This window comes from Scomber japonicus, chromosome 4 (assembly GCF_027409825.1).
Source record: "Scomber japonicus isolate fScoJap1 chromosome 4, fScoJap1.pri, whole genome shotgun sequence".
Classification (NCBI taxonomy): Eukaryota; Metazoa; Chordata; class Actinopteri; order Scombriformes; family Scombridae; genus Scomber; species Scomber japonicus.
The window spans coordinates 24,120,561-24,145,812 of NC_070581.1; the positions used below are offsets into that span (position 1 = coordinate 24,120,561).

Consider the following 25,252-nt stretch of genomic DNA (forward strand, 5'->3'; position numbering starts at 1 on the left):
TATCAGACTGTTGGACCTTGAACAACATGTGTGCATATTTTCTGACCCTCCCTTGGCGAGAGACAATAGTTCTGGCGCTGTCCAACGACCAACGGTTCACAGGCAGTAAAGCAGCCAGGCAGGCAGTCCCTGAGCTGGGGATAACATTCCCGTTTAATCTGAGCAGATGAAGTCCATCTTCTAAATGTGCACACCAAGAGAACGAGAACAGAGAGACATTCTTCAGCTGAAACACTCAAATCAAAGAAGACGTCTGCAGCCAAGCTGATTCCTGCAAAAACTGCTGCCAGGGTTGTTCTTTGAGACGTCCAAAGGAAAAAGTCCAGCGATGAAAATCTCGTTTTATTTCAACACGACTTGTTGTACAGATTGTTTCACAATGTAGAGTGAAAAACTATTAAGTTACAGGAATAAGTTCAACATTTTGAAAGATTCACTTATTTGCTTCCAGTGATTTAGATGACAGATTAATTCTGCATTGTCTGTTCAATATAAAGCTACAGCCAGCGGCCTGTTGGCTTATTAGCTTAGCATAAAGACTAGAACCAGGGGGAAACTGCTAGCCTGGCTCCATCTACCTACCAACACCTATAAGTGTCACTAAATGTTGTTTTTACATTTTTAAAACCAATACAAAGTGTTAATAAGGGAGCTTTAGCAATAATAGCAGGCCGACAGTAAGCAGTGGTATTGATCTTCTTATCCAACTGCAGGCCAGAAAAGGAATATGTGAATTTATAAAAATTTTGAATACTGTAGATCTTTAAATTATGAACACAAAACCAACTGATAGCAGTCTCTGTAAGGCTACAGAAGTGTTTTGAGCTTGATGCTACGGCAGCATGCTAACATCCTCACAATGACAATGACGTATAACAAAGTTATGCATGCTAACCATCTTAGATTAGCTTGTTAACATGCTAATTAACCCTTAACACAAAGTACAGCTGAGGCTGATGGGAATGTCATTAGTTTTGCAGGTATTTAGATCTGACTTGATGATGGCACAATAGGGACAAAGTCAGGAGATCAAAGTTATTTCAGTTTTTATTTGTCCTGGCGGGAACATGAACGTCTGAGCCAAATTTCAAAGCATCCAAATGTTAAACCTCATGGTGGCACTAGAGGAAAACTCAGGGGGATCACCGAAGTCATCAGGATTACTTCTCCAGGCTCCGTGAATGTCTGTACAAAATTTCAAGGCAATCCATCAAATAGTTGTTGAGATATTTCAGTCTGGAGCAAAGTGACGGACCAACCGACTCCCATCTCTCAAGCTGCTAACGTGGCTAAAAAGTATATGAAAACCGATTCATTTGACACATTCACCTGAAGTTGTGAAGTCTCCAGCACACCTTAAGCACCATTCAAGCACACAAACAGTAAACACTGGCTGCCAAAACTCTTGAGTCCTCCTAAGTCTTGACCCTGCAGCAACCATGTGGGAGTGAGCTGACCCCTGAGGAGCCAGCAGCTGCCCTCGTCAGCCCCCGTCTGATCACACTCCAGGCACAGACAAAAACTGGGTTAGCCTGCCAAGAAAAAAAAAAAAAAAAAAAACACAGTGCATGTCTCTCCGGTTTGCTTCACAGCCACAGAATAACGTGTCAGTGAGAGAGACCAAGAGCAACAGCTGAGGAGGCATTTCCCGCTCTTTTTTTTTTCTTTTTCAAAATCCAGCCTGTTCAAATTCAAAAGCAGTCACCAAATCCAGACCCACATCCAGATCCACCAAGAGAACAAGAGGACGGTTCAGAAACACTGAGTAACGAGTTAATTAGAGTGAAAAGAACAATCACTCAATGATAAAAAGGCTTCTTCAGAAAGGAAAATATGCAAATAAGCATTGCTGCATTCTTTCTCATCTCATTAGATGTTTTTTTTTATTTGATGTCTAAAATAATGAAAATATTTCCATTTTTAAACTCTCTTGGCTTTGGGATTTATGCGGCGGATGAACGGCAAAACATCTGGATTATCTCATTTTAGCTTCTACTCACAGACAGATAGATTTAACATGACCCAAGGAAAAAAGACGTGTCAAAGCACATGCCTGAGATCCACAATTATAACCCCTAATGCCCATTATGTGGCAGAACGTTTCTCTCCTGCTGCATCACAGTTGGATCCGCCAGCGTTTTCTTTTCCTGTGTCAGCCTTTCCATTAATATTTCAAAGCTTTAACGACGGGTCAGCTTTGGAACAGACGTCTTCTGCACAATATCGCCTTTCATTCTGTAGTCAGACAGCTGGATAGATTTCAGGGCTGAAGACGGTCTTATAAAAGACTTAAAGAGGCTAAAAGCAGCTTCACTTCTTATTCAACCTAAGAGGGGGGGTGGGGGGGTGGGGTGGGGGGGGGGGCTTCACCTTCTTCCTCAAATGATTGACTGTTGATCTTCCTGCTCGAGAATTAATCTGCAGTTTTTCAATCAATTAACTGGTTGTAGCTGCTCAAGTGTGAAATATTTGCTGCTATTCTTTGCTTGATGTGGAAATAAAAAGAATATATATGTATGTCATCTCTTTATAATGTAAATTATAATGAGCAATTTTCATTTTATACACATTTTCCCCATTTTATAGACAACATGATGCCTAAAAATGATCTTTTCTGCAGCTTTAACTAAATGTTAAACAGAGTTAGGCAACGTTACAACATAGTTGTTACATATAATTAATGATAATGATATTGTGATACCATTTCCTGTTTTTTTAATTGACACCTTCAAGCAGATTTGACTTGGTGATCACATGAGGTGTATCACAATCTTGACATTACAAAGTATATATAATGTGATATATACTTTTGAATATATATTGTGTGATTTAATATTTGAATAAATAGGATATTTTGGTATAGATATAAAAAGCATATTATATGATATCATAGTAGTGATTTAGAAAGTGTCATTCCTGGTCTGATAAATGTAATTTTCTTTAATTGCGCTAAAACAACAAGTCAATTAAGACCCCAAAGTGTTTAATCAAGCAGTCGTTTGACAGATGATTACTCATTATTTTTATTAATTACCATTTAAGTGAATTATTGATCAAAACTGACACCTTTTCAGCTTCTTGAAAGTGAGGATTTGCTACTTTGATATTATTACCTTCTGGTTTTTGAGCTACTGAAAGGACAAAACGAGACATTTAAAGACCTGACCTTCTGGATTCTGTATTTTATGATATTTCATTTACCAAAAGAAGAATCAGTTGATAAGAAAAAATATAATATCATTTTTACCGATTTGTTAAAAATGTTGATAACTTAAGCACCTGTTATGATGGAAATTCGCTGAAAAACATCAGTAGCTTGTAAGTTCAGCTGCAACGATTACTCGATTGGTCAATTGATCAATTAGTTGATAGACAAAACATTAATGGGCAACTATTTTGACAATCAAATAATCATTTTAAAGCAAAAAATGGCAAAAATTGACTGATTTCTGGGTTTGATTTTCTTCTACAACAATACATTATCCGTTACTTGGACAAAAGAAAACATTTTTAGAAAGTTACTCGAGGCTCTGAGATTTTGTGTTGGACATTTTTCACACATTGCTGACATATTACAGACTACGTGAGCAATCGATCCATCTGGAAACTAATCGAAAGAGTATTCAATAATCAAACTGATCACTAGTTGCAGCCCTACTACAGACACTGTAACTGACATCTCACAGTGTCACATAAGCCGTATCAGTACACTCTTAAAACTGTGACTTTAATTTGTGCCTTTATTCGTTTTCCACACATCCTCCATGTTCCTGAAAGCCTGTGGAGCTTTGTGGTTAGAGTTGCATTAGCTGCTAATACATCCCCAGTCTGTGCTGCTGTGCACTACGACCGCAGCGCCGGAGATTACAGAGATCAGTTAGCAACGAGCGATGGCACACACAGTCCAGACAAAGAGACTAAATCGACTGTGTAATAACAATAAGGGGAGGAGCAGAGGATGAGGTGGGGTCGAGATGCAGACAGTTTCTATAAATGCTTCAGCATCCAGTATTTACAGTGAATCTGTAAACAGCCGTGTGTGTGTGTTTCTCCTCGGCTGAACTTCCTGCTGACTTGCACTGTTCTTGGAGGCTGAGGCTGGAATGCGGCTGAAAAGGAGAGACAATGAAACGGGAACGCAGCCAGCGAGTCCGGCGTGACCCTTGATGTTGTCTTGGGGTCAAGTGGTGAAGTCATTCTGGAAATCCCATAAACAACAGCTCCCCACTTTGATATCACCACAGGAGGGGAAACGACGACAACAAGAACGACAGCAGCAGCAACGACGACGCAGCTTTCACTCACAGCTGCTTTAATGGAGAAAACATCAGTGTGAATGAAAAAAACCACCGCCGCCGCTGCACAATGACTGGAAGGGGAGAGGAGAGCGAGTGTGATGCAACAAGCTGTAACTAGACTTGACCAAACATCACATTGAAATTACTGTCATTTTATAATGTGCCATGGTATCTCTCTACTTCTTGTGCAATAGCAGGGTGATAGATAAATAACTGAAAACAGGGAGAAAGAAAACGAGTGAGAAATCAGGACTGGAAGCTGCTTAAATGGTGAAATAGAAAAGTTTCACATTTACAGTAGTGAAACAATGAGTTGACTATTCTGTTAGTCAATAAACAAAATCATCAGAGTAAAATGCCATTCACTGGTTAAAGCTACTAAAATGTTCTCTTGTCTGTTTCATATCTTTGTAATATGAAAACGTTGGTGTCTCGTAATAAGTGTGACATGTTTGGGGTCAAATGAGTTCAAAAAAATAAGATAAACAAATTCAACAAAATAGCAAATAACTTGTTTGTTGCTGACATTAATATTCATGCTTATTGTTATCACTTTAATTCTCTGTCACACACAGAGCCAGAAGTCATGTTACTTTCAGGCATAAATCATTGAAAAGTCAAGTGAAGTCAATTTAATCAAAATCAAATCAAAAAATTTGGCTCAAGAGGCTTTACACTCTGTACAACCTCTGTCTATCTTTAGCAAAAAGGAAAAGTCAAATTATAAAAACAATCCAGGCTCTAATTATACATTCTTTATACCAATTTAAAAAAATGAACCAATTGAACTGTGATTTCAGTTTAAAAGCTCTGTGGGATTGTAATTTGGTTAGCTAAATGCTAACCTGCTGATGTTTAACAGGTACACTGGTGTTTTCCAATGTCGTCATCTTAGCTCAGCGTGTTAGCATGCCAATATGACTCTTACTAAACACAAAGTCCATCTGGGGCTGATGGTAAATGTCATGACAATGGCGCTAATGTAACGAGAACATGAGTGTCTGCAGTTCTCCTCATGGCGATCTGCATGATGGATGTCGAGACCTTTCTCTCGAAACCGCAAATGTCAACCCCATGGAGGAAAAGTCAGTTTACAATTTAAATGGTAATCCATCCAACTGTTGATGAGATATTTCAGTCTGGACCAAAGTGGTGGACCGACAGTCCAACATTGCCGTCCCCAGTGGAGTCACACTACAATTTAGCTAACCTCAGGTTTCTCTGTAGATGCTCTTTTGGGCAAAGATGTTTTCAGTGTTCTTGATTTCAAAGATGTTTTCCGCGTTCTTGTTCTCAGTTTAAACTTAGACATGCCACATCTTGATTAATGATCGTCAAATTTGGCACAGAGCAGCGAGAGGATCTTTAATACTCGCTGCAATTAGGCTTTCTAACAAACCATCTGGGTGTAGCAGCCATGCATAATGCAATGCCAGCTCCATCCAACCCCCCCCCCATCAGCTATGGGGGGTTAGGTCGCACAATTAGGCCACCACAGCCCATGGGGAAATGTCACTTAAGATATGGAGCCAACAAAGACAGTCATGTATGGGGAAATATGACATAGATTAACCCTTTCAGCACAGCTCTGTTGCGTTTACACCAACATCTGGCCTCTAAGTGAGTTTGGTCTGCAAGAGCTTCCTGCGCAACCATCGTGAGGAAAACAAACTTGAATGGACAGTCTGAAATCGAGTGTTTGTTATTACATAGTGTAGGATGCAAGAGGATGTGTCCGACGTCACAACAGTATTGTAAGAGTGGGTGGGGGGGGGTAAACAGGAGAAAGGCTGACAGGCCAAAGAAAGATCAGGATATGAGAGGTCTCGGCTGGCGGTGCAGGTTTATATTAACACAGGGTGGTCCGAGATGACTCCAACACACAAAAATGTCAATGAAGATATTCGGGACGACTGAGACGAAAGAAAGAACACACACACACAGAATCCAGAAGAGGCCGGGGCTGTGAGAACCGGCCTGGACAATGTTCCATTGAAGGGAGGAAGACAATAAAGCCTACAGACATGCTGCTTCTCGCTGCTTTTTTCTGGGCAGCACACCAGGCTGCCTGGGTAAAAAGTGGCGCACAATAGAGCGGTGCTCACAGTGAGCCAATCCTACAGCGTAACACCCTGACATTTTGGTGAAATAGCTGAATTCCCTCAGTGAAAATCCCTCACGTACACAGGCGTGATGTGTCCGGCGGTGGTGGGGCTGAGCTGGGAGTCTTCCCGGCATTTTTGTGGGCTAAACATGCAGCTTGGCTTGCACTAGAAAGACATACCAGACGTGTGAAGCATTCAGCTCTTTCCTGTCTGAAAGCTTGAGAGATGGAACTTGCAGAAACAACAGTGCAAACGACAGGCAGCCTCCATGTGAGTTACGCTCATATCCATTTAAATGTGAACAGGCTTCAAAACATTAAAACATCAACTGTTTTAAATTTGATCCAAAAAAATCCAACAATACAAACTAAAAAGCCTCTGAGGCACAATCCAAACAGCAGATTCATGGTTTATGTAAGCATGTGCAGCTGGTGCTTGTTCATGTTACACAATCGTACATCATGTGAGTGTCACAGTGGACTGAAAGACAGTGAAGAGACAGCAGGAGAGGTGCTGGATCCTGTCACTTCCTTCTGGGTTTCCCCCAGGTGTTTCCTCTGGTCTGCAGTCAGCAACATGCCCCTGACGTCACTCTCTGGCTCTCCTCCATGACCTCTGACCCCTTTCCATCAGTCCATGGACCTGAATGTTGATGTGACTCCTGTGTCAACCAGCACAGAGACCTAACCGGACCCTGACACTGTCAGTAAGGAAACAGAACAGGGGGACAAAGCGCTGAGAAAACAACGCCCCTATAGTCTGTTGTGTTTGTATTGAGATGGGATTTTATGTGATTAAGAGGATAAGTTAAGAAGACAACAATAGCTTATTCTTTGTTTTAAATCTGTTTTTGTGAACCGTTAAACTGTGTGAGAAAATATCAACACATCACACTTGACGTGCAGAAAAAACAGCAAAAAGAGAAAAACATAAGAGTCCAATGAAGCGAAGCCTGGGCTGAAACACGGCACCGAAAACGACTCCAGAGATTTACGGCTACAGTTGTTCTGCCCGTCGTCTCAAGAGTGAGAAAAGAACAGAGCAGAATTATTCAAGTTTTGTGAGAAAAAATGAACCAGAGTCACGGCTCATTGGTCTCTTCACCAAACCACATCCTCCAGGGAGCGCCACAACTAACTTCAACAACAGTGAGAAAACAATGAAAACTGAGTCAAGTGGAACGTAAAATTCAGACTCAATTCGTAGAAATAATGTCATATATCCCTTGTTTAATCATTTAAAAAAACAGATGGGAAATGTCACAATGGAAAGAAGTGACACAAGTGTGAGTCCCAACATCCAGGACAGGGACAACATAACTCTGAGGTGCTGCCAATGGAGGGAATTTACATCAGTCAAGACCAGTTTGTGGTATTGGCGACACAGCAAATTGCTAAGGGCACCAGTGTGTATGGGGGGGGGGCAAATAGAGTGGGACAAAAATGGCTTGGCGCTCCCTTCACACAACTTCTCCTCAGATGTCTTCACCAAAGTTACACTTTACAGGAGGCAGAGTGAAGTATTTGATGTATAATGTAGATAAACTGCTCAAGAATCAGAGATAAAAAGATGCTTCACATTTCATCTCTTAATCATCATGTTTATAGACTTTTTTCAGCATCAAAAGTATTCAAGTGATAGATGTCTGTACATCCAGGGCAACAGTACGAATGTCGCTTTTGGTCCGGAGGAAATATAGGAAGAAATATAGGACTCAACAGGACTCATGGTGTAGTCAATCAGCAGCTACCACAGATTGAGGCTGAAGCCAACGCAGAAGTACCTTGAAGTGCGACTGACATGGTGGCTCCAACTTCTCACTAGAAACACTACTCAAAAATCAGACATAAAAAGATGCTTCCTACTGTATAACTTCTCTTCATCATGTTCACAGATTTGTTTTTCAGCATCAAAAAGTATTAAAGTGATAGTTACCAGTATATCTATGATAACAGTACAATTGGACTGCTAACAGCTATACAGCACATATGCCTGGTCTTGGCGCAGAGTCACAAAAAAGTAAAGAAATATAAGCTAAAAAAAAACAGGACTCATGATGTAGTCAAACAGTAGCTGCCATAGATTGAGGCTGAAGCCAACGCAGAAGTACCTTGAAGTGCTACTGACATGCTGGCTCCAATTGACTCCCATTCAAAAAGGTGTCAACTTCTCACTAGAAAGACTCATTATGGTCTCAATTGCTAAATTCAGACTGTCTAATAAGCGTGATGATGGTCATTTAGGAAATTATTACTCTGTTAATAAGGGTGGAAGATGTATAGTTGCTTGAAGTGAAGTATTCAATGTTAGCTCTAGCGTGCGTCATTCAGTGTTCCTAGTTAGCTAACGTTTGCCTCGGTTTCCAGAGTGGGAAAAGCAACACTGCTCTTTATACTCTTTATTTGCTTTATTTGGAGGGTCATTTTGGTGGTTTTGGACTGGACTAATAAGCAAAAAATGAGAAAGATTAGTTGGGTTTTTAAGAAAATTGTACTGGGTATTTTATAGACCAAACATTTAATCAGTTAATCAAGCAAATGATCTGCATATTGATTCATAATGTGAATAATCGTTAATTGCAGCCCCGAACATGATCGTAGCAGACGAAGAAAAACAGTGAGCAAATGCATGAATATCAGATTCTTTTTCATTTTTCACTACCAATGTTTGTCTGTTTTAAACATTAGTGTATATGATCATTCTATTAGCGTATTGTTAATGACATGAATGTCCCATTGGCATGATTCTTATATTGCTGGATCAAATAACTATAAACCATTTAATTACAGAGGAGTTTTCCATTAAAACTGTCTCAGATCATGTATGTTATTCCTCACACACAACTTAATGGCATTTTCTGGGAAAATAACAATAAATGGTGTGCCAAACTACAACATTAAGTCTTTCAATTAGGGGGCGTTGGGATGGTTTTAGTCCATAAATGTCAGAAAAAAAAGAAAAAATACCCATAACGCCACAATTTCCCAGAATCCAAGGTGACGCCTTAAAATGTTTTGTTTTGTCTGAGTAACCGTCCCAAACCATAAAGTATTTAATTTACAATGATATAAAACAGAGGAAATCTGCAAATCCTCACATTGGAGAAGCTGGACGCAGAGGACATTTTGAATTTTTTTGCTTGATGAATTGACGAAAAACAATTAAATCGCTATATATTAATTTTTTTTCAATCAACACAACTAATAATGTTTTTTTCCCCCAATAACTAAAAGCCAAAAAAACAACAACATGTTCCATCACTTCCAGCCTTTCTTTTATTTTGGAGGGCTAAAGAAACAATAATCACTCTTCTCCTTGTGCTCAGCGGTGGACTGTCATACAAGTTTTATTAACGCTGGAAGTTGTTTCAGGGTGTTCGGGGGATTTATGTTGTGACTCAGGGTTGGGTGTCAGCATCCTCCTCACACACCTCCTCCCAGGGGTTTTACCCTTTTTACTATGAACCGGTTTTTAATATTCGAGCAGACTGACGCATTTCCTGACCCGTCCCTAGACCCGGTTCTGGCCGAGCCACGACAAGAGGTCTGCCCCCGCACACAGAGGAAGGCAGGGAGGATGGAAAAAAAACGAAAAAGGGGGGGTGGGAAGAGAAGGAAGGGGAGAGTATGAGGCAGGGAGTGAGAGGGATGGAACAAATCAAAAACAGATGCTTGTACACGTGTGATTCAGCATTTCAAAAAACAGAGCGGAGACGGAGCTAAGTGCCTGTGGAGCCGAACGATTTCTCCCCCTTTATCTCCTCCCTTCACACTTCGTATTTGCGTTTGGACGTACTGTCATTTCATATTCCCCGGGTGACGACAAACAGCCGCAGCTCCTATCAATAACTTTATCACATTTCCTGACCCATGTTGACACACCTGGAAACTACCCAGCTGCCCCCACACACACACACACACACACACACACACACACACACACACGAGACCAACGGCTTTCCAAGCAGCCCGGTCATCAGGGGGAGACGCTTCAGAGACGCTCAGTGATGTTAAACAGTGAAATCTGGTAGTCATAACTCTCTTTTCGGTCCAGTCCAACACAGATTCAACTATGTGTACGGCTTATTTTATTTATCAAGAGTCGGCCGCGGTGCAATAACAACAGGTCATCGTCTGCTGATAAATGACGCACAGACACGACCGCTGACTGGAGGGCAAGCTTTTTTTAAAAAAACAACAACCCGGCAACGTCTAAAAAACACACAGCTGAGAGATGGGCCACGAGATAGGAGAGATGTGGCTGTTATGCAAGGAGGAAATTGGATATTTTCCAATTAGTGCTGAATGTATAACTCCGAACACACTGCAACCCCTAATGAGAAAACCTGATACAGATTAATCAGATTTTTAAAAAACCTAAAGCTTGAACCTTTGTGTAATCTTTCTAGGTCATGAGAGAGGAAGCCTTTTTAAACAATCAGGGCTCTTGTAGTCATTGACGTGATGTAAAAGCAACAACAACAACAACAACAACAACAAAAAAAATTGATCAGAGTAGAAAGAAATAGAAGGACTGCATCGGCCAGATCTGACAGCTCGACTTTACAGTATGGATAATCCAGCAGGAACATTAGTCAGACTATTTATATTAACTCAGAATTATAGTTCATTTCATAAAGCGTGGAGTCACGTTGCAGCTGAGGCTTAACTCCCCCCCGTGCAGGGTCAAAAAGGGTCACACAGATGATACGTATGCCAAAAATAAAGAGGGATTAATTCCAGCAACCTGTTGTTATATGCTCTAATACACACAATTTCATGTTTCTCAGTGTTTCTGTCTTAAACTGAACACATGATTGAGCCTTTCTCTCTGCAAATTGGAGCCCTTCTCTTTTATATCAAGGGAGGAGGAGGGGGGAGTGGGGGGTTGGATTTTCTTCTCCGTAACAGTATGAGACATCAGATATCCGCAGCCATACAGAATTGAGATCAGATGTTTGGTCTCCATTACCATAATCCAATCTGCTAGGGAAAACAAATGCTGAGTTGTGAGCGATTTTGTTCACACACACACTGTGAAGTAAGACCAAAGGTTTGGATTATCAGCGTTAAAAATCTACTCAGTGTGTCCCTGTGTGTGTGTGTGTGTGTGTTGCATTCACTGGCCCAAGCTCTTGTTTTCTGACTCCACCCGCCTCGCATTAGTCATTGCTGGTTTCATTCACCGTGGGTTGTGATAGGAATACTAATGCCAATTTACTACAACACATCCATCATTTAGGGCTCAGGATGTTGCCATAGTGCTGATTCAATGTCTGCGGCACAGCATGCGCAACCTGTGGCAATACCGGATGTCTGATTTGAAAGCGAGACAAGAGGAACCGAGAAGAGTCGAGTTGAAGCCATGTGCTTTTGGCTACAGGTCCTGTGCACGATTGTAGTCCGCCAAAAAGGTGTCACATGTGTTGCCGAATCCAATCCGCTGCCAACGAAACCCTAACAAATAGCTACCTGAATAAAAATCAACACGAAGAGAAGAGTACATTTTTTTTTTTTAAATGTTTCCCAGCTATCAGCCTGAAGGGGAAGCGGTTCACATGATTGTTGTTTTCCACTTCGCTCCAAATTCAAGTCGAAACAACTCTGTATTGAGGTTGCACTGCTTTTCAAAAGGCCCTGATTTTTGTGTCAAGTGGTTAAAAATATAAAAAAAGGAGGGAATGCTTCACGGTAACAAGTCATGCAGAAGATATTTTAGCAGCAACAAAATTTGCATTTGCACATCACAAGGAAGAAAAAGCATTGAAAGTCAGGACCATTCATTCCCTTTTTTATTTCCACACAAAAGCAGAGTTGGCTCTAGACGTCCTACTGCACCTTTAAGGCATCACATGGTGCTCTAACATTTGTGTCAGCACTCTTTGAGGACTCTTCAGGCCATCAGGCATCATATCTCTCCCGTCCTTTAAACATGTCTGTTACGGTCTGATAAGGACTTCCTATAGCAGATGATGACCTCGTGCCTGGCAAAGTTCACCGTCCTGCCTCTCTGTCTGAATGAAACCAAATATCAACCATGTGATGATCCGGTCCATTGCTCATTTGAGAGTCAATGTGGAGAGAGGTTAATTGGGAGGGTTAATGAAAACAAACTGTTTGGTAGTGAAATTCCCCCTCTCTGTCTTATTTACTGTGGCATGTCTCCATTCCAATTACGAGAATGGACCTCAACACACAGTACACTTGAGGACACACTCATTGAGTTGATTAGTTTATGGATATGGCATTTACTGTAATCTAAATATCTTTGGTTTTAGGCTGTTGCAGACAACACAAGACATTTAAAATATATCCCTTTGGTATTTAGCAACTTTTGATGGACACTTTTCACTTCTGTCCTTTTTTTCAATGGGCCAAAAATAAATAATTCTTGTAATTCTAAAACATATAATTTTTTTTTTTTTGAAGTTTTTTTTTGCATAGACGCCTTTATTAAACAGTAGACAGACAGGAAACATGGGAGAGAGAGGGGGGTGTGACATGCAGCAAAGGACCTCCGGCCGAGGTTCGAACCGGGGTCGGCTGCGTATATGGCATGCGCTCTAACCACTCGACCACCTGCGCGCCGAAAAAATATAATCTAATAATTTAAACTCAAAATAATATATAATGATACTAATGAATTTACGTTCCTCAAACTAAGCTATATGCTAGACTAGGCTTAATTACTCATCTTGGATGTAACTGTGTAAAACTTGAAACCTTCCTCCTGTTTGCTGCTGGGCTCAGGTGAAAGTGCGTTAACATTAATCTGTGGTAAATCTTAAAAGGCATCATGAATAATATGCCATTGTCGATATCATACAGTAGATACCACACACTGGTACAGTTTGACCTCCGTGGTAGAAAACGGAAGTCATCGGCGGACTACCATTCTGCACATTAGGCGATTAGATTTCATCGTACTTAATAAACCGCTCACGCTCTGGCCGGTTGTGGCAGGAGAACAGGTCCAGGTCTTTGTCACCTCTCAGGATGTCAGATCGAAGCAGATTAGCAGTGTTCACAATGCCTTTCAAGGCTCTTTGTGTGAGCAGTGTGTGAAACGTCTTGCTATTCATTAAATGAAATGAGAGGGACAGCCGGGGCTCATGTGGTGAGTTCCCTTGATTCGACACAAAAGGCTCAGGGATGACATCATCTCTGCATCCCAAAGCATTTCGCTGGGGATTAATCTCCATTTACACGAAACCGTTAATTATCTTCCTGGATATAAATCATGCTATTCGACACGGTATGATATATATATATATAAAAGAGCCACAATAAGTCGATTTACATCAAATTCATTGTCAACTGTTTTGATAATCAAATAAATGTTTTAGTAGTTTCACTGGTTGCAGCTTCTCAAATGTGACAATGTGAAGCTTTCCTTTGCCATACATACAATATACTGAATATCTTTGGATAAGCAAGACATTTAAAGGTATCGCCATGAAATTATAACAAACATTTTTCACTATTTTTTCTAAAACATTTTATAGACAAATAAAATAATATGCTGATTAATCAATAAAGAAAGTAACACAACTTAATGCAGGACTGTATAAAATAATTAAAACTGCTCCATGTTCATCAACATCTCCTGCCATGTCTATAACCTAAGCTATGTAATTGAAAATAATAGCAAAACCTCTGTAGTCTTGACCATTAGAAGTCCCAATAATTGGGTACATTTTTCATTTTCCTGTATTAAGTTTAAGTTTTGTTGACACATTGTTGGCTATTATCAATAATTAACATTGACTAAAATGACTTGTTTAAAACCTGAATCATTTCGGTTGTACAGCAACAAAGCTTCAATGACTGAGTTACTGACAACACAGCAGGAAGCCTCCTGTACTCTGAGTCCATTCAAAAACTTCTGAATACATTGAGCCAAGAAATCTGTGGGAAGTTTGACGTCCTAACCAGCCAAGTGCCAAAGTGTCCATCGACTTGATAAATACGAGCATTGATAACCATGACGAAACTTTGCAGGAAGCTTCTGAAAACAGCTTTCTTTACTATAAAAAAGGTGGAATCGTCTCTTTTAGACATCTCTGGAGAAGTTAAGGCACTGACGACAAGAGTGTTACGGTCTGGAGAGGATGCAGAAAAGAAATAATAATCTATGCCTGCAACTATTTTTGATTAATTGATGAATCTATATATCTATATTGTCTATAAAATGCCTTCAAATGATTTGTTTTCATCCAAGCAAAGACACCAGCAAAGCTTTGGCATTTTAGCTTAAAATATGATTCGACCCAAGACCAACCAAATGTATTACTCATCTGCTGCAAAAACTGCTCGATTTGAATGAAAAACTGAGCACAGGGAAAACTTAAAGCTAGTGACAGTCCACTTTCAATATTCACTTAAACCTGTTTCATTATCTTACTCTCCACCAAGCGGGAGAAACTGCCTCTGATGCATCAAGGCAAAAGGGTAGTGTCAATCCATCATGCTGCAAATACAGATGCCATCTTTGTCTCCTGAGATCTAAAATTGTCAAAGCTCCAGCAAGATCTTTATTGTTAGACCAACGTGTTTCGGCAGACTCTGTGCACCTTGGAAGTGGGTGAAGTTGTGCCAGAAACTCCTACTCTACTTCTCCTGAGATCTACCCTGAAGTCTTGTATATATATATATCTGCTGTCTTTGACTTTGTGTTTGCTGAAGAAAATACTCCTTCAAACACTCTGATAATCATATGTGCAGCGACCTTCCAACAGCTGCCCTACATGCTTTGGCGCCTGGTGAGCCTCCGAGTCCCCGACTGGCAAAAGCCCTTCATCTGGTCTCATTCTGAAAAAGATGAAAGTCTCTCCAGCTAATGGTGCTGCGCTTTCTCAGCAGGAGGGCACCGATGCTGTGATTAAGAAATCATACTGCACTGTGTATCATTGGACATGTTTGCAGTGCTTCACAACAGGATGACACCAACTGGACGTTAAGCTTCCAGGTGTGACACCTTCGCCATCCCAGAGGGGGGGGGGGGGGGGGGGGGGGGATTGAGCAGAGGAATGTGGGCCAATCCCTGATTAAGACACACCGCCATTAAAAAGCACACTGCTGCTGAGTTTAATCCCTGTCACTTTCATTACCTGGAGTCGTTAGGACCCGCGCACAGAGCTCACTTAACAAGATGGTGCAAATGCCCTCGGGCCAGCGCCATTCATCGTGTCATTAAATCAAGGACATGAATGAAAGTAACTTCACAGAGATGGTAGTAGAGTGTGAGTTTAATGAATCTAGAGGGGAAAACACCAGCAGGCGTCATTAAATGGATATCAATCAGGACAAAGGCTTTAGTGACATATTGCATTAATACATATTATAGATTTTGCACAATGTGTAAAACATCTACATCGTGAAAATTGGTTTATTTCAACAAAACATAATGGCTTTAGCCAAAAAGTAGCTCAATGAAAGGCTGGCTACTGGGACTGCTGAGCCAACCAAGCCTACCAATTTGACATAGTGGCCAAACTGTGTAATTACAACGTCCTGGTCCATTACATGATGCACACTGGGTCAAACTGCATTTTCTCCCAGAAAATATCATTGTAAAAGGAGCGACTGTAAAGTAGTGAATACTCTATTTTGAGGGTATTCACACAGCGATATGACTTATTTTGGTATCCGAATTTGGTACATTTGGTCCAAAAATATCTAGAAAGTTTAAAGAGACCCACAATTAAATTATTTCATCCCAATTCAAATGAAACCGAAAGTCTACTAGATAGGCCAGCAGAAGTCATGGATGAGCTGGAGATGGATTCAAATACTAATTCCCAAAAACACAAAAGTGTGAAGAAGCCCTTAGACAATATGTGGGCTTTATTTGGCTTCATGCACCACTGAGGAACATTAACACAAACTAATGGACACCATCTTTGAACACAGTATCCAGCTCTCTTTAAGACATGGTCCCTACCAGCTAGCAAAGTTAGCAACCCAGCATGTGATATCAGGCTGGTGTTTATCTCCAAACACAAACAGCAGGAGATTTGGTGAGCTGACTTTTCTACTCTATGTGTGATTAAGCTTTTCTTTTAAACTAGATGTCTTAGTTGCAGCATAACGATTTTCCATTATTCATGCTCTCAACTGTGAAATCTTACAAAATAAAGTTGGGTTTTAGCACTTTTGCATTTTGCACAGTTTTATTCAAACTGTGAAGTGTTCCCTAGCTTGAAAAACATTTTTGGATCCACATCACACAGCACAACAGTTTCCTGAAACTATCCAAATGATATAAGACAGACACCATGATTTGTAAGTTACTAAATATTTTGTGAGAGATATCAGAAGAAGTTGCTGCTGCTGCAAGAGGAGACAGATGTGACAGAGACCAGCTTGATATCATTATCGTTAAATGTCTTTTTTGCTGGCCGGAGTCACAGTCTTGGGAGGAGCAGCTCTTGGCAGAGCAGAAGGGCAACTGACACAGATTCAAGATGGAAGGAGGTCAGTCTGAAATAGAGCAGAAGCAACAAGACCACATAGAAGAAATCCCTTCCAGCTCCAAGCAGCTGGAGATGCAGATCTTCCAGAAACATGAGAAAAACATCCTCCATCCTCCCAAAACACAGACAATTTGTTGTGAACCAAGTCGAACCAGATGCTTGTTGAGCTTAGCTGAGCATTAAAGCCTCATTTTCAATGTTGGTGCCATGGTCAGCTGAGGAGGCCCACTTTGGCAACAAGTTTCTTTTAGTAAAACTGTTTTAAATATAAAGTCTGCTAATGTAATCCCATTATAAATTTGCCCCCTACAGAAAAAAGGAAACAGATGGATCGGGTACATCTTGAAATATAAAATATCCAGAGGCGAAATGAGTCAGGTACTTTCCAGTTTGCTAAACAATGCACAGAATTCAAAAAACAGATTGAATGTTTGGACAGAGTCGAATGTGGAAGTAACGAACACCAACATGTAGATTTGAGCTTACACAGCAGATGGACGGAGACAAACTGAAGAAGAATACGATCATCGCAAAACGACGCCAAAACAACAGCAATATCTGTGTTTCATATCATCTATTGATATTCACTTAATCAATTAATTTTTAAGTGTAGAATTAATTAATGTTTTCATAATTTTTCATTGTATTTATTATTAATCTCTGAGTAGAGTAGCTGCTACTTCACAATCGTAAGGAGCCAGCTGAGGAGGTTCGGATGGGCTCCTGGTTAGGTGTCCAAACCAGGGGCCCATCCGACTGGCAGGAGACCCAGAACATACTGGAGGTACTAAATATCTCTCCTGGCCTGGGAAGGCTTTGGAATCTCACAGGAGGAGCTAGAGTTTCTTTATTCAGCGTGATGCCACCGTGACCCTAGTCCCGGGTAAGTGGAAGAACAGAAGGATGGATTAATTATTAATCTGCTGGTCATTTCAGTCAGTGAATAGTGAAAAATGTCCATCTTAGTTCCTTAAAGGTCTCAAAGTCCTTGGAAAAGGTCTTCAGGAGGATTCCCATAGCCCAAAATGTTCAGTTTACAATGATATTAAAGAGAGTGAAACAGCAAATCCTCAACTTTTAGAAGCTTGAAAAATACCTAACCAACTTTAAGATTTTTTGTAATGGACTTATTGTTTCAGTTCTACTAATGTTCATTAAAAACTTGCTTAATTTTCATTTTATACTGATTTCTGATCGATTGCAAAGCAGCGTTGCCTGTGATTTTACCACACTCTGAGATCAATATCAGAATATTCATATATCATCATTGTAATTTCAATTCTCCTCAGCTTTCTTCCTGCACATCCACTAGGTTGCCTCTCTATTAGATAACCTGCACAATCTGATGAAACCTAATGCAACGACTCCTTTCTTCTACTGCAGCCACCATGTTTACACATAAAGTAGATTTCACGGCAGAGCTGCTGGTATTCGACTGGATTAATTGTAAAAGTGTATCTAATAAAGTGACCAGCGTTTGTATTTATTGACTGAACAGCTATGTATTTAACTTCTGATTATGTATTTAATTTTACGCTAAACAGCTGTAGCCTTTCACTCCCTACAAAGCGAGACATCACACACAGATTCCCTGCATTCCTCCATAACAGGAATCTCCGGGAATCTGACATACTTCACCCCCTTCCTCACGCTGTCATCTGACTTTGTGTCACAAATCCATCCGTCCACTCATTCTCTCTCTCACAGACGCTGCAGACACACAAGCAGCGAGCGCCACAGGTCATTGGCCTCAGATTCCCCGCCTGTCAGAGGGGGCTCTCCGCTCTCTGCTCTGTGAGTCAATGACAAGCCCGTCATCATGAAGGCTGCCTTGGCTCCCCGCCCCCAGCTGTTCACATGGGAGGGGAGGAAGGATCATCTGGGCTCTGTGCCCCGGGGCCATTCAGACTCAGAGAAAGAAGTCTGTCTCTCAGCGGAAGCAAGAAGAAGCTCTCTGGACAATAGTCATATTCTGCTGGAGGAGAGCGAAAAGAGCGGGAACACTGGACTCACATTCACCAGGTGGACAGAAACACGACTCAAAGTGAATGATAATGTTGGAAATAAGCAACTAATGATTTGTTTTCATTGTTGATTCATCTGTAGATTCTTTTCTTGATTAATCTTCAGTTGTTTGGCTGAGAAAGTGGTGAAAAAATGTTGATCGCTGTTTCCTAAAGATGCAATCTCAAATGTTCAGATTCAACAAATTGCTGAGAAAAGAAGCTTTTTGGACACACCAAACACAACTGAGCCACACATGCTTAGTGAAGAACTGAGTTACAAGAACTAAGAAGAACTTGTGTTGGTTTTAAGACATTCATTGTTTCCTGTGAAGTTTGTTTCCTGTGAGGGGTAATGTGGCCGGCCCTTTTGAAGGACTGCCATCAAAGTATTGGTTTATCCATCATTATCAAGCAGTTATATGTATAGAGGAGGTTATTTAACTTTTCCAGTCTGTGCCATTTATAAACTACTAAAGTGAATCATGTGCTCCATTATCTACTTTTGGTGAATCTTTGAGAAGCTGCCCATTAAACTGTTTCCATTCAGTTTATTGCCATCAAATACTAATGAAACCAGAAAATATTCACATTTGAGAAGCTTATCAAAATAGTTGGAAATTGATTGAATAGTTGACAACTATTCAATGAACTGAATAATCGTTGAAGCTCTAACTAACATATCAAATCAACTTAAAAGGTGATTTAGCGGACTTTCATACTTGACTCTGCTCACGTGTCAGGCTTCCTGTGTCACATTGTCCTTACCACTTTGTTATTTTTAATCATTTTATTGAAGCTATTATGATTATACCTTTTCTTTTTTTTTACATATATATTTTTTTATATCTCATTGTACAGCCATGCAACTGGGTGGGAAATGGGTTGGGGTTTATAAGTGGCATACCTGATGGGGTTAATTTTGATGTTTTTGTATTACTCTGTTATTTGCCTAAAATGCCAATAAAGAGATTCATAGCAACTATTATGCAGAAAAGGCCTCCAGATGAAGTTTAATACTGTGTTTGTTATTGATTGAAAAACAAAAAAAGACAAACAGCTGTTGCACTATAATTATTAAAGAGCACCCGATGTGACCCGATGTGATAATACGGTGATGATGATGACGGTAAACAGAAAATATCGGAGCCCTATTGACCCCCTGTGTCCAAAACTCCTGCCGCCACCCAAAGTGAACGGTTAAAATAAGATGAAACCACACCCACGTGTCAACCAACGCACATGTCGGCTCTTGTGTAGCCTAAACAAACACAGGTAAACATACATTTTGGCGCCTACAGGTGATGATAACTCAATGCAGTGCTCACTACTTGTTTCTTCTTCTTCTCCATAAGTGGCCAAAAACACTCAGATATCGTTGTTTATAGAGTTATAACCACTAATTTGTCACTACTTTGTTTGTGGATTCAGTGTCCAAACATCTTTGGCACTTCTCTACTTCAGTTTCTTGTTTTTTGGCAGACATACGCCAGCAGTGATATATCTACAATGAGCTAACACTTGGCCGATATATCAACCCCCGGATTCTATTTTTGACCATTTTATTGTGAAAAGTGCAAAACAAACGATAGAGAAAAGACCTTCGCTTCACAAATACAGTGTCGAGAAGTTATCTTATACATAAAGTTAAGTTATAGTTGAATATACGCGACTGGTTTGCTGTGCTGGTGAGGTTCCTCAGGATCGTCCTCCGACAGTGTGACCTCAAATTGACATGTCGGTGGGGAGAAAACAGCTCAAACGTTGCGTGTTGCCAATGTTGTGCCGGAGCAAACACAAACACACGAGTTCCTGCGGCCGTGTAATCATTACAGACCACTCTCTCAAAACAGATGTGCAGGGGGGAGAGAAAGAATCGGTGGCTGCGATCTCACATCTGTCCGAGTCGGAGTATCCATAGAGACTAAACACAGAAAACACACACACACACATACACACAACCAAGGGGTTTGTTTGAGAGATCTGCTGGGGCCGCTCAAGTGGGACGGTTCATCCATCACATCATGTCGGAGAGCAGAGATGAAGCACCTTAATTGTCAAGTATTTTGCTCTCTGTCTGCGTGCTCAATGGTGATCGAATGGAAAGCAGGAAAGCAAAGATGATGGCGCAGAGAGTGGGTTTTTTTGCACGTGTGGGAAGCGATCTGTCATGCAAATGCTAATCATGAAAAAAAAAAAAAAACTTTTGATTTTCCTGTATTCTGCGCCCGCTTCCTTCCAGTCATCCTCCTCCAGGGTTTTGTTACATAACACTTGCTGCATGCTGCTTTTAGCTTCACAAAGGAGCCATTTGAACGCTCTGTGAAAACACTGTTACAGGCTTCAGTGGCTACAAGAACACGTGTTTTTCCTTTATCTCTTTTATCAGCATCACTTTTTTTGTGTCATTTAAAAAAGACTCTTAACGTAAACTTAAGCATATAGAAACATCTCTCTCTCTCTCTCTGTGCTCTGCTGTGCTGTGCTGGTGGGTGTTTGATCCTCTTCAGACAGTGAGAAAGAGGAGGAGGAGGAGGAGGAGGGAATATTTTCATTCCACATTCACAGCTCCAGCCAGATAAGAAACAACCTCATCCACTCGAGTTTAGGAGGGAAAAAGGAAAGAAGACACACATTGAGGCATATACTAGCTAGAGCTCTAAATAATGAGGTGGGTGACTCTTTAGCATGCAGCTCTGTCTCGCTGTGGCCTCCCTGCTGCTGCTGCTGCTTAGCATATGAAACAAGGAAGGAGAAGGTTAGTGCAAATACCCTTCACTCAGCGCTTCCTGAGATGGGCCTTTCTCCGGCCCAGATGGCAGTCATTAAGGTGCTGCTGCCAAGTCTGGAAGTCTTTGATTTGGAGCAGAGATCCCATCTCCAGGAACACACACACACACACACACACACACATACACACATGTGCATGTATCAGATCATGGTCAGTTTTGGGGACATCACATAGACTTACACTCATTTCCTGGAGACTTACCAGAGCACAAAATTAGCACCGGCCACCAGCTAAAATGATGGTGAAATATGCAAGTGGTTGATTTGCTTCAATCACCAGCCAAAAAAAACCCAATGTTAATCTCTGTGAGTGGCTGGTACATTCATAAGCCATTTGGCTGGTGGACAAACACCGAACCATAACCACTACATGCCTAACCTTAACTTTAACCACTGACCCCAAAAATCAGCTTCCCCCCCGCAATTGGAGGCATGTTTTTTTGTCTCCGATTGGACGAGCAGTCCCCAATTAACTAAGTCCTAAGTCTGAAATTTGTCCCCAAAAGTAGCCAATGACAGACCACACACACACACACACACACTGGTGGGAAGTTAATCAGTATATTTGCTCAAATGCTGCACTTAACTACAAGTTTAAAGGGTACTTGCTCTTAATTTTGAGTGTTTCTACTTTCTATTTGTACACCAACATATTTCAAAGACAAATTTTGCATGTTTTGCTGCACATGTATCTGACAGCTATAGCTATTAGCACAGCTGCAACCACTAGTCAATTAATTGATTAGCCGAGTAGATATGAAGTCAAATGAAGTGGCAACTATTTAGACAATCAATCAATCGCTTTCCAGTTTCTCAGATGTGAAGATTTGCTTCTTTTATTTGTTGTGCATGAAAGTTAACTGTATTGTTTTGGCTTTGTTAGTCAGATGAAGCAAGACTTGATCTCATTGAGCTGTGGGAAATTAGCCCTTAAATTAAATAACTAAGCATTTTTCACTAACTTCCCTAACAACTAAAACGTTAAATGGATGAATCATGACAGTAATCTGCAGATGAATTGATCATGTTAGTTGCTTCGTTAGCTACTAGTTACTTTGCAGATTAAGATTTTACATAACACAGAAAACACAATCCATTGTTAACAATTAGACCATTTTGGCTTGTGACTTTTTAGAAAAACTGTTCTACTTTGGTCTGTTGTCACGTTTCAGACGTCTCAGAGCTGTTAGCAACTCCACCAAAGAGAAATTCCCCCTCTAAACTTCTCATATGGTTTCATTTACTAATTGTTCAAGGCCCAAAAAATGTACAAGTGTCCAATATTTTACAAAAATCAGCTACAATAGTAACATGCTGCTCTACCACTGATGCTTCACTATTAATAATCTAATGATGTCATATATAATAATACATCCGTTTTACTTTTATACTGAAAGTGCATGTTGACTGCAGGACTTTTACATCTAATTATAGTCTATACATTGTTATATTGGTACTTTGAGTTAAATAAAGGATCTGAGTGCTTCTCCCACTGCTGCAGGAGCATAAAAGGTCGACAGGCTGAGGCTCTTGACTCTTGCTCAGGTTTTGATGTGGGTGTAGAAAAATTCCTGCGTTATTTATGTAACCTTTGGTGCACAGGCTGTCGGGGGGCTTTGGCACAGTCTGTGTGGAAACCTCCAGTTTCCTCTGATCCAATGATTAGTGTCACTGTTTGAACTGCACTCTGCAGACAGGAGCTCATTTATGAAGGAAGTTGATATAGAGGTGATGTTACAGTTAAGCATTTCCACCAATTACCTTCACTTTTTGGATTAGGGCTTTGATATATTATCACAGACAACAGCTACAGATATCCTAAACCAGTGATGGAAAGTGACAAAGTATATTTATGCAAGCACTGTACAGTTTTAAAGTATTTGTAGGCTACTTGAGTATTTCCATGTGATGCTTCCTACTCCACTACATTTATCTGACAGCTTTAGTTACTTTTCAGATGAAGATTTAACACAATGGATGATATAACAAGCTTTTAAAATACAACACATTGTTAAAGATAAAACCAAAAAGCAGCGTGTAGTCGGCTCACATTTCAGATGTCTATGAGTTGTAAAATAGCGATTTTTCCCTCATGGTTTTCTTTCAATAAATGTTTAAATGATCAAATATTTCACCTAAAAACAAAGATTAGAGGAAAAGCCCTAAAACTGAAAACACATTTGTGTATCAGAACTTTGTTTTTCTTCTTTCCTCTCTCATTAATCATCTCACCACCCCTCACATTTATCTGCTGACCCTTCGAAGGGCCCTGACCCCTAGGTTGGGAACCACTGGACTGAACTAGCTAACTGTATATAAAGTAGTATAAACTAGCTAACTGTATATAAAGTAGTGTAAACTAGCTAACTGTATATAAAGTAGTATAAACTAGCTAACTGTATATAAAGTAGTATAAACTAGCTAACTGTATATAAAGTAATATAAACTAGCTAACTGTATATAAAGTAGTATAAACTAGCTAACTGTATATAAAGTAGTGTAAACTAGCTAACTGTATATAAAGTAGTGTAAACTAGCTAACTGTATATAAAGTAGTATAAACTAGCTAACTGTATATAAAGTAGTATAAACTAGCTAACTGTATATAAAGTAGTGTAAACTAGCTAACTGTATATAAAGTAGTATAAACTAGCTAACTGTATATAAAGTAGTATAAACTAGCTAACTGTATATAAAGTAGTGTAAACTAGCTCCACCTCCAGCAGCTACAACAGTAACATGCTGCTCTAACACTGATGCTTCACTATTAATAATCTAATGATGTCACATATAATAATATATCAGTCAGAGGGACCAAACCAGTACTTTTACTGTAATACTGCATACTACTACATCACTCATAATACTTGTGTACCATTACTTAAGTAGGATTTTTCATGCAGTAATGTTGTAATGGAGTATTTCTTACATTGCTGTATTAGTACTTTAATCTGAATACTACTAACACCACTCTCATAATGACCATTTCATCAGCAATCTGACAACATAAGAACCAACAGACATGACTTTGATCTCAGTCAGTCCATGTGACATCTCATGTGGCTGCATTGCTCATCCTCATCCTCCTCATCATCATCATCCTCCTCCTCATCACCACCATTATCACCATCTTCATCATCATGCCTACATGTTAGTAAGGACTAGCTGATGTGACTCTCAGTGAAATGCCTCAAATCTGATATTTATATTCCTAACTATAATTGTAATCCAGACACCATTTATCAGATCGTGATTATTAATCCCACTGAGCTTCACTCACAGTGTCGCAGTTTAATGAATCCAACGTGCAGCACACACTGAACACACATACAACACAACACAGGCTTATTGTGTGCATTAAAACCAATCAATCGTAAAAGTCTTTGTGAGCATTTTCTGAGGCGTTCAACAGTTCAGCAGCAGATCAGGAGTTTTCATGCTCTTACCTAAATCGGGGTGAATCTTTAATACATTCTTCAAAATCCACCGTCATCTTGGGTTGGAGTGAAGTTCTTTTGCGGGTTTTTTAAAATGCGGGTTTCATCTCCCGGGTTAGAGTAAAGCTGAGATGTTAAGTATCCG

At 40.2% G+C, this 25,252-nt stretch overlaps 1 protein-coding gene across 1 annotated transcript in view; it reads right to left on the reverse strand.

Annotated features, from left to right (window-relative positions):
- The window catches only part of LOC128356929 (arf-GAP with coiled-coil, ANK repeat and PH domain-containing protein 3-like), an 89,299-nt gene extending 64,047 nt beyond the window's left edge, over positions 1–25,252 (reverse strand). The window contains exon 1 of the mRNA XM_053317116.1: positions 25,117–25,252. Coding sequence (XP_053173091.1) covers positions 25,117–25,163 — 47 coding nt within the window. The 5' untranslated portion in view covers positions 25,164–25,252. The remainder of the gene's footprint in view (positions 1–25,116) is intronic.